A 14,327-nucleotide genomic window follows, 5' to 3' on the forward strand; every position below is an offset into this window, starting at 1 on the left:
TGGGGCCCTGGGCCTATCCAGAGTTAGGACAATAACCCCACCCAATGGTTCCTGTGTTTGTCTCTTGACAGCCTACAATTCCCGACATGCGTGGCGGCTGTTTATTCCTTGGGAGTGTTACGGGCGCCGACTTATTGCTGGGATCTACAGTCATTTCGTATACTTTTGGGGGGTTGGCTTTCTCTTAACGGTACTGGGGGTGAGCTCCAGAAAGAAAATAAAAGTAGCATTTAAACGGCTCCCTTCTGTCCGCGCGCACCGGGTCGTGTTCCTGGGCGCGTGAGGGCGGAAGTGGTGGTGGCCGGCGCGGCCGGAAGTTCAGATCAGCTGATGGGGGAGGCGGCGCCGCAGCCTCTAAGAGGCCCCGGCTGCCGAGCGCTTCGTCCGGGCCCTGAGTCTCCGAGTCTGGCTGCGATCCCTGTTCACACCTAGCAGTTGGGCAAGGCCCCGTCCCATATCTCTCCCAGGCCTGAGATCCTCGTCCGGCACGGCCGCCCTGAGCGCCCCGGCCACCCCCAGCCCCGGCTCGCCCCTCAGGCCCCGGGCGTCCCCACAGTCCCCGGCCGGCGGCCCAGGCCCCGGATCCGCGGGGGGGGACCCGGCTCCAGGGGGTGCGGGCCCCATGGAGCTGATGTTCGCCGAGTGGGAGGACGGAGAGCGCTTCTCTTTCGAGGATTCGGACCGCTTTGAGGAGGATTCGCTCTGTTCCTTCATCTCTGAGGCTGAGAGCCTCTGCCAGAACTGGCGGGGATGGCGCAAACAGTCAGCGGGGCCCAATTCCCCCACTGGCGGCGGTGGCGGAGGTGGCAGTGGCGGTACCAGAATGCGAGGTGAGAGAGTGGGCTGGCCGTGCTCCGGCCTTTCTCTAGAGCTGTCCCTAACCGGGAGCTGTCCCGGACGGGGAGCTGTCCCAAGCTTAGAACGGACTTCAGGACTCGCTTTTCCTGTCTTCCTGGGGCTGCCTTCTCCACACCTGCGTGTGTGTGTGTGTGTGTGTGTGTGCGCGCGCGCGCGCTTTTCCGGTCTTCCTGGGGCTGTCTTCTCCACACCTGCGTGTGTGTGTGTGTGTTGGAGTGATGACTGGGGAATCCTGAGTTGGATAGGATTAACAACAGAAAGTAGATCTTTTGTCGTTCGTTGGCCTTAGAGATGGGGTAAAAGGGAATTCCCACTTTGACCTGGGAGTACTTATCCAGTTCAGCCTGAGGCAGGGCAGAGAATAGAAATGAATATGAGTAGGGGGCCGATTGTGAAGAAGTGACCACTTGAGGTGTCACCCCATTGCAAAGTGCACTTGGAGCTGCTTTTTCAAGGTGATGATCTCTCATCCCAGCTGCACCAAGAAGGGATTCCATCCAGAGGAAAGTGGAGGTGAACTGGCTGGTGAGAGCAGATGTCACATAGGTTTAGATCAGAGGCTTGGTTCCTGGCCGAATTGAATACCAGTCAGAAACCATGGCTGGGACCAATGTATTAAAACCTTAGATTTCCGTCACCTGGAGCCTGGGGAGGAGTGTAGATACTTGTTTCCAGAGTCTCATGAAACATTGTTTTCACTTGAGTTTCTTCCATCCTTGGGTCTTTCAGTGAGTTAACTGATTAATGCTGTGAAGGATTTGTTTTTATTAAAGAGGATGGAAGAGGAGAGTCGTGATAGCAGAAGTCCTGCAGGCTCAGGACTCAGGACATTCTTTCTTTGCCTTCCTCAAGGCACAGTTTTTTCCTGGGCTTCATTGGAAGTGGACTTTTTTCACCAGTTGAGGGGTTTAATTTGTGATTCTACTGTGGACATTCTAAGGTCCTGTTTTTCAAACTGTCCTGCAGAGATTTCCAGCACTCCTTAGGGAAAGAGAGTAACTTACATGTGTCACCACTTAGAAGTGATAATATTTATCTTCACTTAGATACCATATGCCCTGTACACACACACACACACACCCACACACGCACGTGCACGGCGGCAGTTTCGCTGTGGGTCTTCTGTGGCCGCTCTGCTGCTTTCATATTTGCATGTGTGGGTAGTCTTGGGGCTTAGAGCTCCCTCATTCAGGGAAATAACTGAAGATGGTGAAGATTTTTAACATAAATCAACTATACTCCAGTTTTTAAAAAAAGTTTTCAACATATTGGTATCTTCTTGAACAGGTTAAAATCTAGGAAAACACGTCATTTCCACCCCTTCCCAACCCGACCCTTTTTTGGTCGCTGACTGGAAGAACCAAAGGAAACTAACTTATTTAGAAAAGTTCCTTTCAGCTCCATCATTTTCTAATATGTGTTTTAATCCATCAGTTTGGTGAAATATGCAGTTTTTTGTATCTTTTTGATTAAAACAATGTGTTATACTTTGAATGGTAACTACATTCAACTCCAGGTGATTCCAGGAGCAGCAGTCAGATTACCTTAGGATAACCTAACCCCCTTCCCAATCCCCCACTCCAGGGCATTTGTTGTGGAAAGCCAGGGTTCAAGTGCCAAAGAAAGGGCAGACTCTCTTGCTTCCGGAGGCTCCTCTCTTAAACTCTTCTGGGTTCTAGACTGCCTTTCCTCCTTAGGTGGAGGCACGGAGTCATTTAGACAAAAAGGATAGTTAAAAAAAAAGCAATTAGAGAAGAGAATGACTGTGAGATATATTAATAGTGTAATATGAATCTAAAGTGCCAGGTATATGGCAAACTAGATGCCAAGCCAAGTGAGACTCATTACTTTCAGGGACCCTGGAACACACCTGTTTGGCCAGGAGTTTCTGGGACATCCCAGGCATCTTCCAGTAGGCTGTTGCCCGGGGTTTGTTTAGCTCCCTTTCCTCAGATAGAGTCTTAAGGATTAATGTATCCTGACAGAGGGGGTCCCTTGGTTTTTCATCCAGATGTCCTCCTTTCATAGTGAAAGTGGGGGACCCCAAGATGTAGACTGGCATTGGTGCTGAATAATCATGGCCCTTTGCATTGCCCTTCCTCTTTCTCCTCACCTTGACCTTTGTTTCCGTAGATGGACTGGTGATCCCACTGGTGGAGCTGTCAGCAAAGCAGGTGGCATTTCATATCCCATTTGAAGTGGTGGAGAAAGTTTACCCCCCAGTGCCTGAGCAGCTACAACTGCGCATTGCTTTTTGGAGCTTCCCTGAGAATGAAGAGGATATTCGGTGAGTCTAAAGGCCTGATGGTGGAGGGGTGGGGCCCTGAAGTTGCGCCTGTGTGCCAGGCTTCCCAAGGAGCAGAGGAGATGCTGTGCTTGGGGCTGTGGTAAAAAGACAGCAGGGTCAGGGAGTACCTGGGACTTTCCCCAAGAAGGTGTAACACTGGGGAGAGTGCCCAGGGCAGGGCAGTCTCTGACAGGGTCTGTAGGGTATTTGATACACATGGCCATGTCCTCTTCTTTACTCACAGACTCTATTCCTGCCTGGCCAACGGCAGTGCAGATGAGTTCCAGCGAGGGGATCAGCTGTTCCGCATGAGGGCTGTGAAGGACCCTCTGCAGATAGGTATGGGTCCTGTCCTGCCTTGTGGTACTTCTGGCTCCTCCCTTTCCCTGTGTTAAGAATTCAGGAACTACTGCAAGAAGCTGGAGCAGGTTGTCTAAATGACCACAGGTTCAAACGCAGAGGCCTGCGTCTTGGCGGCCCTCCCTGGCCATACCCACGTTTCTTCCCAGGGTTCCACCTGAGTGCTACAGTGGTGCCGCCTCAGATGGTCCCCCCCAAAGGAGCCTACAACGTGGCTGTGATGTTTGACCGCTGCCGAGTCACTTCCTGCAGCTGCACCTGTGGTGCTGGGGCCAAGTGGTGCACCCATGTCGTGGCCCTCTGCCTCTTCCGCATCCACAACGTGAGGCCCTCCCCATTTATCCTGGCCCTATCCTCCACTCCATCCCCTCCTTCTCTGCTGCATCCCTGGCCACAGTGTGAACCCCTTTGCCTCCTGGACTCTGCCTCTCTGTCCCCAGCTCCGGTGTCGGCAAGTCTTTCCTCAGATTGTTTGACTTCTCTCGGTGCTCCCTTCAGGCTTCTGCAGTCTGCCTGCGGGCCCCCGTGTCAGAGTCCCTGTCTCGGCTGCAGAGGGACCAACTGCAAAAATTTGCTCAGTACCTCATCAGTGAGCTCCCACAGCAGGTGAGGGAGGTTGGCACGCCCTTCTCCAACCAGCTCTAGGGCTGCGTATCAGCCTTCCTGTGAGGCCCTGGCCTCCTCAGGTCACTTCTGCCTTTGTGTCCCTTTCTCTGGTCAGATCCTCCCCACAGCCCAACGTCTCCTGGATGAACTCCTCTCCTCCCAGTCAACAGCCATCAATACAGTGTGTGGAGCCCCGGGTGAGTGTGGTGAGGAAGAAGGGTAGCAGGAAGCAAGCAAGCTGGGGATGCAGAGCGCCACTTACCAAGGCAGATCCAAGCCCCTGCCTCCAGGTGACTGACTGCTTGTTACCCCCAGACCCCACAGCAGGGCCCTCCGCCTCCGATCAGAGTACGTGGTATTTGGACGAGTCGACGCTCACCGACAACATCAAGAAGACACTGCACAAGTTCTGCGGCCCCTCCCCTGTGGTGTTCAGGTAAACTGGGTCTCTTCGTGCCGTGTCTGTGGTGGAAGGGGCACTTCCTCCAGGCTGTGGACAGGTCCTTTGTTTCGTCAGGGCCCGCCTCCCCCACCTCCATTCCCTGTGTCGGTTCCCTGCCTGGTGCAGAGGAGACGTTACTAGTGCAATCAGTGGGTGGTGAGAATTTTAAGTAGTCAGAGTGGTCTGTCCTCAGGTAGAGCATGCGTTACTTTTCTTCCTTTCAGCAACTGGGAAACTGAGGCAGAGAGCGATTAAGAATTTTTGTCAGGGTCATACTTTTCCCCTGTACTTTGTGTTTTGAACCCTTTTGTGTCAAAGTCGTGTTGCTCTTTCACCTGCTTTATTCAGCCCCATCTTAGGGTCATCATTTTCCACTCTGCGACTTTCACAGTGATGTGAACTCCATGTATCTGTCTTCCACGGAGCCTCCGGCCGCCGCCGAATGGGCATGTCTGCTGCGCCCTCTGAGGGGCCGTGAGCCAGAGGGCGTCTGGAACTTGCTTAGCATCGTGCGGGAGATGTTCAAGCGAAGGGACAGTAATGCTGCCCCCTTGTTGGAAATCCTCACTGACCAGTGCCTCACCTATGAACAGGTAGTTCTCCCAGAGCCAGGTAACCCCATGCTGGTTCATCCTCTCCCTTTCTCAGCCGCACCCCCTTCTTGCTGACAGGGACACTGGAGCGGGCTACTCTGTCTTTCTCTGACTTAGTAGGTTCATCTCAGAGCCCTCTTTGTTTCCAGATAACAGGCTGGTGGTACAGCGTGCGCACCTCAGCCTCTCACAGCAGCGCCAGTGGGCACACAGGCCGGAGCAATGGGCAGTCCGAGGTGGCGGCCCATGCCTGCGCCAGCATGTGTGACGAGATGGTCACGTTGTGGAGACTGGCCGTGCTGGACCCCGCACTCAGCCCCCAGCGGTGAGTCTCCCCCAAGGCTCACCACGGTCCGGAGGCAGCCCAGCCCTGGATGACCCAGCCTTCATCTCCTCATGCACACACACTTACCACTCTTCTAGTCCTGGGGAGATGGGAGGTGCTGAGCATTAGGTTTCCAGTGATTTATGAGTCCTTTTCCTGGAAGGCCCTTCCGTAAGTAGCCCACTCTCCCAAATCCCTGAGTGTTCAAGTGATGTCTGTGGGGCTGGCTCAAGAAGTGCTTCCCAGGGTCCTTCCCTGTAACCCACTTTTGGGGTTCGTCATCGCCCCCTCTGCACCCCTCCCTCCTTGGTACAGAGTGTAGCCGCCCACACCTCCCAGCAGCGTGCCCCCTCTTTGTTCCCCCAGCCGCCGGGAACTGTGTGTGCAGCTGCGCCAGTGGCAGCTGAAGGTGATTGAGAACGTGAAGCGGGGACAGCACAAGAAGACCCTGGAGCGGCTCTTCCCTGGCTTCCGGCCGGCGGTGGAGGCCTGCTACTTCAACTGGGAAGAGGCCTACCCACTGCCCGGTGTCACCTACAGCGCCACTGACCGGAAGCTGGCCCTGTGCTGGGCCCGAGCCCTGCCCCCTCGGCCAGGCGCCTCACGCAATGGGGGCCTGGAAGAATCCCGGGAGCGGCCCCGGCCTCTTCCTGCCGAGCCAGCTGTGCGGCCCAAGGAGCCGGGGGCCAAACGCAAGGGATTGGGTGAGGGTGTCCCTGCGTCACAGCGGGGTCCCCGCCGCCTCTCGGCTGAGGGGGGAGATAAGGCACTGCATAAGATGGGTCCAGGTGGGGGCAAAGCCAAAACGCTGGGTGGGGCTGGCTGTGGGGGCAAGGGCTCAGTGGGCAGTGGGAGCAAGCGCCGGCTGAGCAGTGAGGACAGCTCCCTGGAGCCGGATCTGGCTGAGATGAGCCTGGACGACAGCAGCCTGGCCCTGGGTGCAGAGGCCAGCACCTTCGGTGGATTCCCTGAGAGCCCGCCACCCTGCCCCCACCCTGGTGGCTCGCGAGGCCCTTCTACCTTCCTTCCTGAACCTCCAGATACTTACGAAGAAGATGGTGGCGTGTACTTCTCAGAAGGGCCTGAGCCTCCCACAGCCTCTGCTGGCCCCCCTGGCCTGTTGCCCAGGGAGCTCTGTACCCGGGACGACCTCCCTTCCACAGATGAGAGTGGCAATGGACTCCCTAAAACCAAAGAGGCAGCCCCTGTGGTTGGCGAGGAGGATGACGACTACCAGGCATACTATCTGAATGCCCAGGACGGGGCTGGGGGCGAGGAAGAGAAGGCCGAGGGTGGGGCTGGGGAGGAGCACGACCTGTTTGCTGGACTGAAGCCGCTGGAGCAGGAGAGCCGCATGGAGGTGAGGGGACTTGGACAGGACTCTGAGGGTGCCCCATGGCCATAGCTGGGAGAGGGACCATCAGCCTCTGGGAGTTAGAGGACTGTTGTGCGATGGTTAGAATCCTGTAGCAGGCTCCTCACTGGCCTCGCTGCCTACAGTCCATTCTCTTCTCTGTCTGCTGATTTTCCTAGAATGTTTGGTTGTGTCATTCTGCTACTTTAACTCTTCAGTGGTTTCCCACTGCCCTTAGGGTGGAAGTGAAGGTCCTCGGCATGGCCTGCAAGGCTCCACTTGTGATCTTTGCCTGCCTCTCCAGCTTCATCTAGCTACTGTTGTACTATACTCAGTTGAGCCATTCCCATATCTTGCCATACTCTCCTATATCCGTACTTGTGCATGGATCGGTCTGTCTGGACTGTTTTTCCCTCATCTGGTTAGCCCCTGTTCCTTCTTCATGCCTCAGAGATCTTAGAGATCCCATCCTTTGGAAGGTCTTCTCTGAGACTGCCCCAGGTCCCAGCGAGGCATCCCCCCATCTGCTCCCCTCTGGACCTTTCCCAGTAGTAGCTGGCTGCACACCTGTGTATGTGTCTGTGTCTCTAACTGGCTGTGAGTTTCTGGTGGGACTGGCACAGGGCCCAGTGGATAGTCGGTGTTCACGGGAGATGTGCTGCCTGAGTGAGTGTGGTGTCCTGCCCCTCGGGAGCATTAGGGCTTCAACACGTCTGGTGCCCATGTCCTTTATCCAGATATTGTTTGCCTGTGCTGAGGCCTTGCATGCGCATGGCTACAGCAGTGAGGCCTCCCGCCTCACCGTGGAACTTGCCCAGGACCTGCTAGCCAACCCACCTGACCTCAAGGTAGAGCCGCCCCCTGCCAAGGTGAGACCCCTTACCCTTCCCTCTGCATCACCCCCAACCCTCCCCCACACCCCCAGGTGAGAGTCTCCTTCTTCTTCCACCAAGGTGAGTCAGACTCATCTGCCTGCCTCCTTGTGCTTCCCTCACTAGGGCAAGAAGAATAAGGTATCTACAAGCCGCCAGACCTGGGTGGCTACGAACACACTGACCAAGGCAGCTTTCCTATTGACAGTGCTAAGTGAGCGTCCAGAGCACCACAACCTGGCCTTCCGAGTGGGCATGTTTGCCTTGGAGCTCCAGCGGCCCCCAGCTTCTACCAAGGCCTTGGAGGTCAGAGGTTCTCTCTGGACCATGTGCTGCCATCTCCTTAGAGCCTTGCACCTTGATGTCCATCAGGTATTAGCGGTCTGAGCTCCTCCCTGTGCCCTCAGGTGAAGCTGGCCTATCAGGAGTCTGAGGTGGCCACTCTGCTCAAGAAGATCCCTCTGGGTCCAAGTGAGATGAGTACGGTGCGCTGCCGGGCAGAGGAGCTTCGTGAGGGGACGCTCTGTGATTATCGGCCAGTTTTGCCTCTCATGTTGGCCAGTTTCATCTTTGATGTGCTCTGTGCTCCAGGTATGATGCCTGACTCAACAGAAAGTGGGGAACTGGGGCAGGGTAGCTTTCTCTAAAGAGAAACCAAGAGCCCCAAGGCTTTGAGCTCCCTTTAAGACACATCGGACAGCTTCTTAGAAGGATCTAGAATGATGAACATCTTGGGTTTCTTCCCTTTTATTCTGTCCCATGTTACTTCTATGTAACTTACCCCAACTTTTATCCAGTGGTTTCTCCCACGGGTTCCCGACCCCCAAGTCGCAACTGGAACAACGAGATGCCCGGGGATGAGGAGCTGGGATTTGAAGCAGCAGTTGCTGCCTTGGGTGAGTCTGTCAGTGTCTTGAGCCCATGTGTGAGCTAAGCCTGGCCCAGGTCTTGAAGGGCGTTGAGACATGGGCCCTCTGTGGAAAGGGGAAAGCTAGCGTAAGATGTAGGGCCTACAAGACTGTCAAGAATTTAGGGCAAAAACGTGTGCTATGAACATTGGGTGTTACAAGGACAGCAAAATCGAACTCTAGGGTAAAGCTCTAGGAAGGGGATAGAGTGTGGGATGTGTTAAAGGATCCGTTAAGTTCCAGGTAGGTGGACAAAACACTGAATGAAGACACAGGGGCAGTTAAGTCTTCGTGAGAGTGAGGAGCCCAGCTTCCCTGAAGTGATGGATGTATCAGGACAGTAGAGGGGCCAAACTATGAAAGTCTCAGATAGCAGACCAGTTTAGGCAGTGGGCACCTTCCACAGGGAATACAGTTGAACCCCTTACTTCACACGCTGGTGGCTGGGAGCCCTGTCCTGGGAGTTCTGGCCACTCACAACCCCCTGGGCACCTCTTTTCTCACAGGCATGAAGACAACAGTAAGTGAGGCAGAGCACCCACTGCTGTGTGAAGGCACACGCCGGGAGAAGGGCGACCTTGCCCTGGCCCTGATGATCACTTACAAAGACGACCAGGCCAGACTCAAGAAGGTGAGGGGCTGCGGCACTGGGGTTAACAGGCAAAGAGAGCACATTTTACTTTTCTTGGGGTTTCCAGTATGATGAGAAAGGGCTATTCTTTAAGGAGATAACGGGGGAATCTTGGAACACCTCGTCAGGAACATGAGAGACCATTGGTTCTTATAGGAATGCTTGGGCTTGAGGTGGAAGAAGAGAAGAGGGCATAAAGTCGTTCATTCATTTCAATATTTATTGAATATGAATATACTCAGTCCTGTGGTCAGTGTTACAGGGCATACCAAGACATGTAAGCCAGCCCCTCTCTTCTAGAAGGTTCTCCTGTGGAGGAAAGCCTACCTGAGGAGGAAGTTTTAAGCTGCTACAAGGAGAAAGAAAAGTTAATAGAAGACAGGAGATAAAGGTCCTCCTGTCACCGCTTCTCTTTCAGATCTTAGACAAACTCTTGGACCGAGAGAGCCAGACGCATAAACCACAGACACTGAGTTCATTCTATTCATCCAGCCGCCCGGCCACAGCCAGCCAGAGGTCTCCTTCAAAGCATGGGGGCCCATCTGCCCCAGGGGCCCTGCAGCCTCTGACCTCAGGCTCTGCAGGGCCTGCTCAGCCAGGGAGTGTGGCAGGGGCTGGGCCAGGCCCCACTGAGGGCTTCACAGAGAAGAATGTGCCTGGTGAGGTGGGGGCACTGGGCAGGGGGGATGAATGGTCTGGAGCCATGTTGGGGTCCCCTTTCCCAGGCTCATCCCGGTGTCCTATTTTCCCGATGTAGAGAGTTCCCCACATTCCCCCTGTGAGGGTCTTCCACCTGAAGCAGCTCTGACCCCAAGGCCAGAGGGGAAGGTCCCCAGCCGCCTGGCACTTGGCAGCCGTGGAGGCTACAACGGACGGGGCTGGGGCTCACCAGGGCGGCCTAAGAAGAAGCACACAGGTACGACAACCCATGGGATGACGTGGAGGGAAGGATATTCCTAAAGGTTGGAGTCTGACTTCTGGAGCACATTTCTGAGACTGACTTGTCTTGTGGGTTAGGCATGGCCAGCATTGACAGCAGTGCCCCTGAAACAACGTCGGATAGCTCCCCAACATTAAGCAGGAGGCCACTGAGAGGGGGCTGGGCCCCTACCTCCTGGGGTCGAGGACAGGACAGTGACAGCATCAGCAGCTCTTCCTCAGACTCCCTTGGCTCCTCGTCCTCCAGTGGAAGTCGCCGGGCCAGTGCCAGTGGAGGGGCCCGGGCGAAGACTGTTGAAGTTGGCAGGTCAGTGGGAAGAAATAAATACCCTTCTCTTCTGCCCTGGCCCACCCCGAGAGCCACATCCCTAGGGTAATGCAACCAGTCCCCCTCAGTGTCCTCACTTCCCTGGTTTTTTCCAGCCTCCCTGGACACCCATTTCAGAGAAACCCCAATCCCGGTCCCTACCCCATTGCCCCTTCAGGTACAAGGGCCGCCGTCCCGAGAGTCATGCCCCCCATGTACCCAATCAGCCGTCAGAGGCAGCTGCACACTTCTACTTCGAGCTGGCGAAGACAGTGCTGATCAAGGCAGGGGGCAACAGCAGCACTTCCATTTTCACACACCCATCTTCCTCAGGGGGCCACCAGGGTCCTCACCGCAACCTGCACCTTTGCGCCTTTGAGATCGGGCTTTATGCCCTTGGCCTGCACAACTTTGTTTCTCCCAACTGGCTCTCACGTACTTACTCTTCCCACGTTTCCTGGATTACAGGTAAGTCTAGTATCTTTTGATTTGGGTATGGGAAGGGAATTAATGCATGGTGGTAAGAGCCTTATCCTTGTAGTTACTGACCCGATAGGAGAGATACCATTCCCATTCCCACTGCCTGTGTTAACCACATTCTGTTCTTCTCTCCTTTTCCTGAAGGCCAGGCAATGGAGATTGGCAGTGCAGCCCTGACTATACTGGTAGAATGCTGGGATGGGCACCTGACGCCCCCTGAGGTTGCGTCCCTGGCTGACAGGGCATCACGGGCACGAGACTCCAACATGGTGAGGGCAGCGGCGGAACTCGCCCTAAGCTGCCTGCCTCATGCCCATGCGTTGAACCCCAATGAGATCCAGCGGGCCCTGGTGCAGTGCAAGGAGCAGGTATTTCTAGAGGCCATTGGGGACCTGCTTTGGGACATCTGGGCAGGAAGGTTGGGCATGGGAAAAACTGATGGCCCAGGTCTTGATTTCACAATCCTGGCATTCATGAACTATGCGATTGGTCCTCTCATGGTGACAGTTGACATAGTAACGTGCTTTAACATCCATTACATCCTTTACAACTCTAAGGATGGGACTGTTCCTATACCAGAGAGATTATCACTGGGGGTGGAGTCCTTGGGGAAGGCCTGAGGGAGATGATGAACTTGGCTGGGAGTAGCTACATTAGGTTAGAACTGGGACTGCAACTTGGGTCTTGACTTCTGCTGGTCAACAGAGATTTGTTCATTGTCTGTGTGAAGCATTCACTGCTCTGACACTGACTCTGAACATTGGCTCTGACCTTGGCTGCCTCCCCAGAACCAGCCAACTCTGAAGAAGACATCAGCATTTGTCATCTAAAACTGTCCCTGAGTAAAGCCCTTCATCCTTAACCCTCTTTGCCCCTCCCTTTCAGGATAACCTGATGTTGGAGAAGGCCTGCATGGCAGTGGAAGAGGCGGCTAAGGGTGGGGGCGTATACCCCGAAGTGTTGTTTGAGGTTGCTCACCAGTGGTTCTGGCTATATGAGCAAACAGCAGGTGGCTCATCCACAGCCCGTGAAGGGGCTACAAGCTGTAGTGCCAGTGGGATCAGGGCAGCTGGGGAGGCTGGGCGGGGGCTGCCTGAGGGCAGGGGGGGCCCAGGGACTGAGCCGGTTACAGTGGCGGCGGCAGCAGTGACAGCAGCCACGGTGGTGCCAGTCATCTCGGTGGGGTCCAGTTTATATCCAGGTCCAGGACTGGGGCATGGTCATTCCCCTGGCCTGCACCCCTACACTGCTCTACAGCCCCACCTGCCCTGCAGCCCTCAATACCTCACCCACCCAGCTCACCCCGCCCACCCCATGCCTCATATGCCCCGGCCTGCCGTCTTCCCAGTGGCCAGCTCTGCATACCCGCAGGTGAGACCAGTGTTCTTCTGGGAGGCTGGGCATGTCGGGGAGCTCACTGGGGGTTCACGGGTTGGAGGAGGGCACTCCGGGAGGATGATGGGGCTGTCCCAGAGTCCTGGTGAGGGGGTTGAGAGTCAGGGGACCAGCCCCACTACGCTAAGAAATGCAGGGATGCCCAGGCCTGGGATGAACGGGAAAGAGCTCCATCCTAACGCAATTTGGTTATCTTCCTTTTCTTCTCCCCACCTCTAGGGTGTGCATCCTGCATTCCTAGGGGCTCAGTACCCTTACTCGGTGACTCCCCCCTCACTTGCTGCCACTGCTGTGTCTTTCCCCGTCCCTTCCATGGCACCCATCACAGTACATCCCTACCACACAGAGCCAGGGCTCCCACTGCCCACCAGTGTGGCCTGTGAGTTGTGGGGACAGGGAACAGGTGAATGGAGGGGTGGCACGCTGGGCAGGGGAGGTGGGGAGGGAATCGGTCCCCCTTTGGGCTCTGAGTTCCTTACATGGCCTTCATCCTACCCTCAGTGAGCAGTGTCCATCCAGCTTCCACGTTTCCAGCCATCCAGGGTGCCTCACTGCCTGCCCTGACCACACAGCCCAGCCCTCTGGTGAGCGGGGGTTTTCCACCACCCGAGGAGGAGACCCACAGCCAGCCTGTCAACCCGCACAGCCTACACCACCTGCATGCTGCCTACCGCGTCGGTGAGAGGACGTCCCTTTCTGCACCCTGACCAGCAGTGCCAGAGGCTCTTCAGTGGCCCTTCCCCACCCGATCTCTTAGTTTGTTTACTGGGGGGCTGGGTGATAGGCTGAGGTAAGGGGTAGGGGATGGACCCTCTCCATGGTCCCACCTTTTTCTCCCAGGAATGCTGGCACTGGAGATGCTGGGTCGCCGGGCACACAACGATCACCCCAACAACTTCTCTCGCTCCCCTCCCTACACTGATGATGTCAAATGGTTGCTGGGGCTGGCGGCAAAGCTGGGTAACACCTCCCCTCCCCAGGACCATTGTCCGCCCTCACCTGCTTCCCCAACCTTCCTATCCCAGACCTCCTTCCTAGCTCTTGCTCAGAGTTGAGGCCTTGGTCGGGTATGTGTGCGTGCGCGGGGGGCGGGGGGTGACCTCAGCTCCTGGGGTGGAGGGAGGCTCTCTGCCAGGCCAGAGCTGAGAGAGTAAAGCTGGGTCCCTAGGGCAGAGGTGGCCACCCCCGTCTCATGCCCCTCCCCTGCCCCCCAGGAGTGAACTACGTGCACCAGTTCTGTGTGGGGGCAGCCAAGGGGGTGCTGAGCCCGTTTGTGCTGCAGGAGATCGTCATGGAGACGCTGCAGCGGCTGAGCCCTGCTCACGCCCACAACCACCTGCGTGCCCCGGCCTTCCACCAGCTGGTGCAGCGCTGCCAGCAGGCATACATGCAGGTGACCACCTGGGCAGTACGGAGCAGGGTGAAACACTTGGGCAGGCAGGGGGAGGGGCCTGATCCTGTGCTCAGTGGCTGATCCTCCTCACCTCGTCCAGTACATCCACCACCGCCTGATTCACCTGACCCCTGCCGACTACGACGACTTTGTGAATGCCATCCGCAGCGCTCGCAGCGCCTTCTGCCTGACACCCATGGGTATGATGCAGTTCAACGACATCCTGCAGAATCTCAAGCGCAGCAAACAGACCAAGGAGCTGTGGCAGCGGGTCTCACTCGAGATGACCACCTTCTCCCCCTGAGTCTGACCCCCATAGGGCCCTATACGGGGACACAGGCCTGTGGCTATGGGGGCCCCTCACCAAGGGGTAATGAGTCTTGGCTGGACAGATCATCCCCACTCAGTTCCCCAGTAGCCCAGACTGGCAGCTGCTCTTGGGCTGTAGCTTGGGGCCAAGATGCCTCAGACCCTAGGAGCCTAGGGTTGGGGGAGACAGCCCTGTCTGGGAGCGGGCATTGGGTGGCCTCTGGTATTTATTTGGCATTTATAAATATATAAACTTTTTTTACTCTCG

The 14,327-nt window shown here is 56.1% G+C and overlaps 1 protein-coding gene across 4 annotated transcripts; it reads left to right on the forward strand.

Annotated features, from left to right (window-relative positions):
• The first annotated feature begins 312 nt into the window (after positions 1 to 312).
• Positions 313 to 14,326, forward strand: ZSWIM8 (zinc finger SWIM-type containing 8). Of its 4 annotated transcripts, none has more exons than NM_001371879.1 (26): positions 313 to 830; positions 2,992 to 3,145; positions 3,390 to 3,484; positions 3,655 to 3,827; positions 4,004 to 4,111; positions 4,227 to 4,308; positions 4,427 to 4,547; positions 4,945 to 5,146; positions 5,296 to 5,471; positions 5,838 to 6,831; positions 7,563 to 7,694; positions 7,824 to 8,003; positions 8,105 to 8,288; positions 8,495 to 8,593; positions 9,112 to 9,236; positions 9,655 to 9,895; positions 9,994 to 10,152; positions 10,254 to 10,482; positions 10,661 to 10,950; positions 11,107 to 11,330; positions 11,848 to 12,333; positions 12,577 to 12,760; positions 12,859 to 13,035; positions 13,198 to 13,317; positions 13,572 to 13,750; positions 13,851 to 14,326. In NM_001371879.1, the coding sequence occupies exons 1-26, from the start codon at positions 623 to 625 to the stop codon at positions 14,052 to 14,054; spliced, it is 5,526 nt and encodes a 1,841-aa protein (NP_001358808.1). In that variant the 5' UTR covers positions 313 to 622; the 3' UTR covers positions 14,055 to 14,326. The 4 variants fall into 4 exon arrangements, with proteins under 4 accessions (NP_001358808.1, NP_001358806.1, NP_001358809.1 ...); NM_001371877.1 differs by having other exon boundaries at positions 13,640 to 13,750; NM_001371880.1 differs by having other exon boundaries at positions 12,577 to 12,736.
• Position 14,327: the final 1 nt, after the last annotated feature.

The sequence above is a fragment of the Bos taurus genome, chromosome 28 (genome assembly GCF_002263795.3).
Source record: "Bos taurus isolate L1 Dominette 01449 registration number 42190680 breed Hereford chromosome 28, ARS-UCD2.0, whole genome shotgun sequence".
Lineage (NCBI taxonomy): Eukaryota > Metazoa > Chordata > Mammalia > Artiodactyla > Bovidae > Bos > Bos taurus.

Bases quoted from the DNA above. Each gene is read 5' to 3' on its own strand.
- ZSWIM8 (NM_001371877.1), top strand. From the start codon at position 623: ATGGAGCTGATGTTCGCCGAGTGGGAGGACGGAGAGCGCTTCTCTTTC. The intron at 3,146-3,389 runs GTGAGTCTAAAG...CTTTACTCACAG, and splicing joins GAGAATGAAGAGGATATTCG to ACTCTATTCCTGCCTGGCCA. The intron at 13,751-13,850 runs GTGACCACCTGG...CACCTCGTCCAG, and splicing joins GCCAGCAGGCATACATGCAG to TACATCCACCACCGCCTGAT.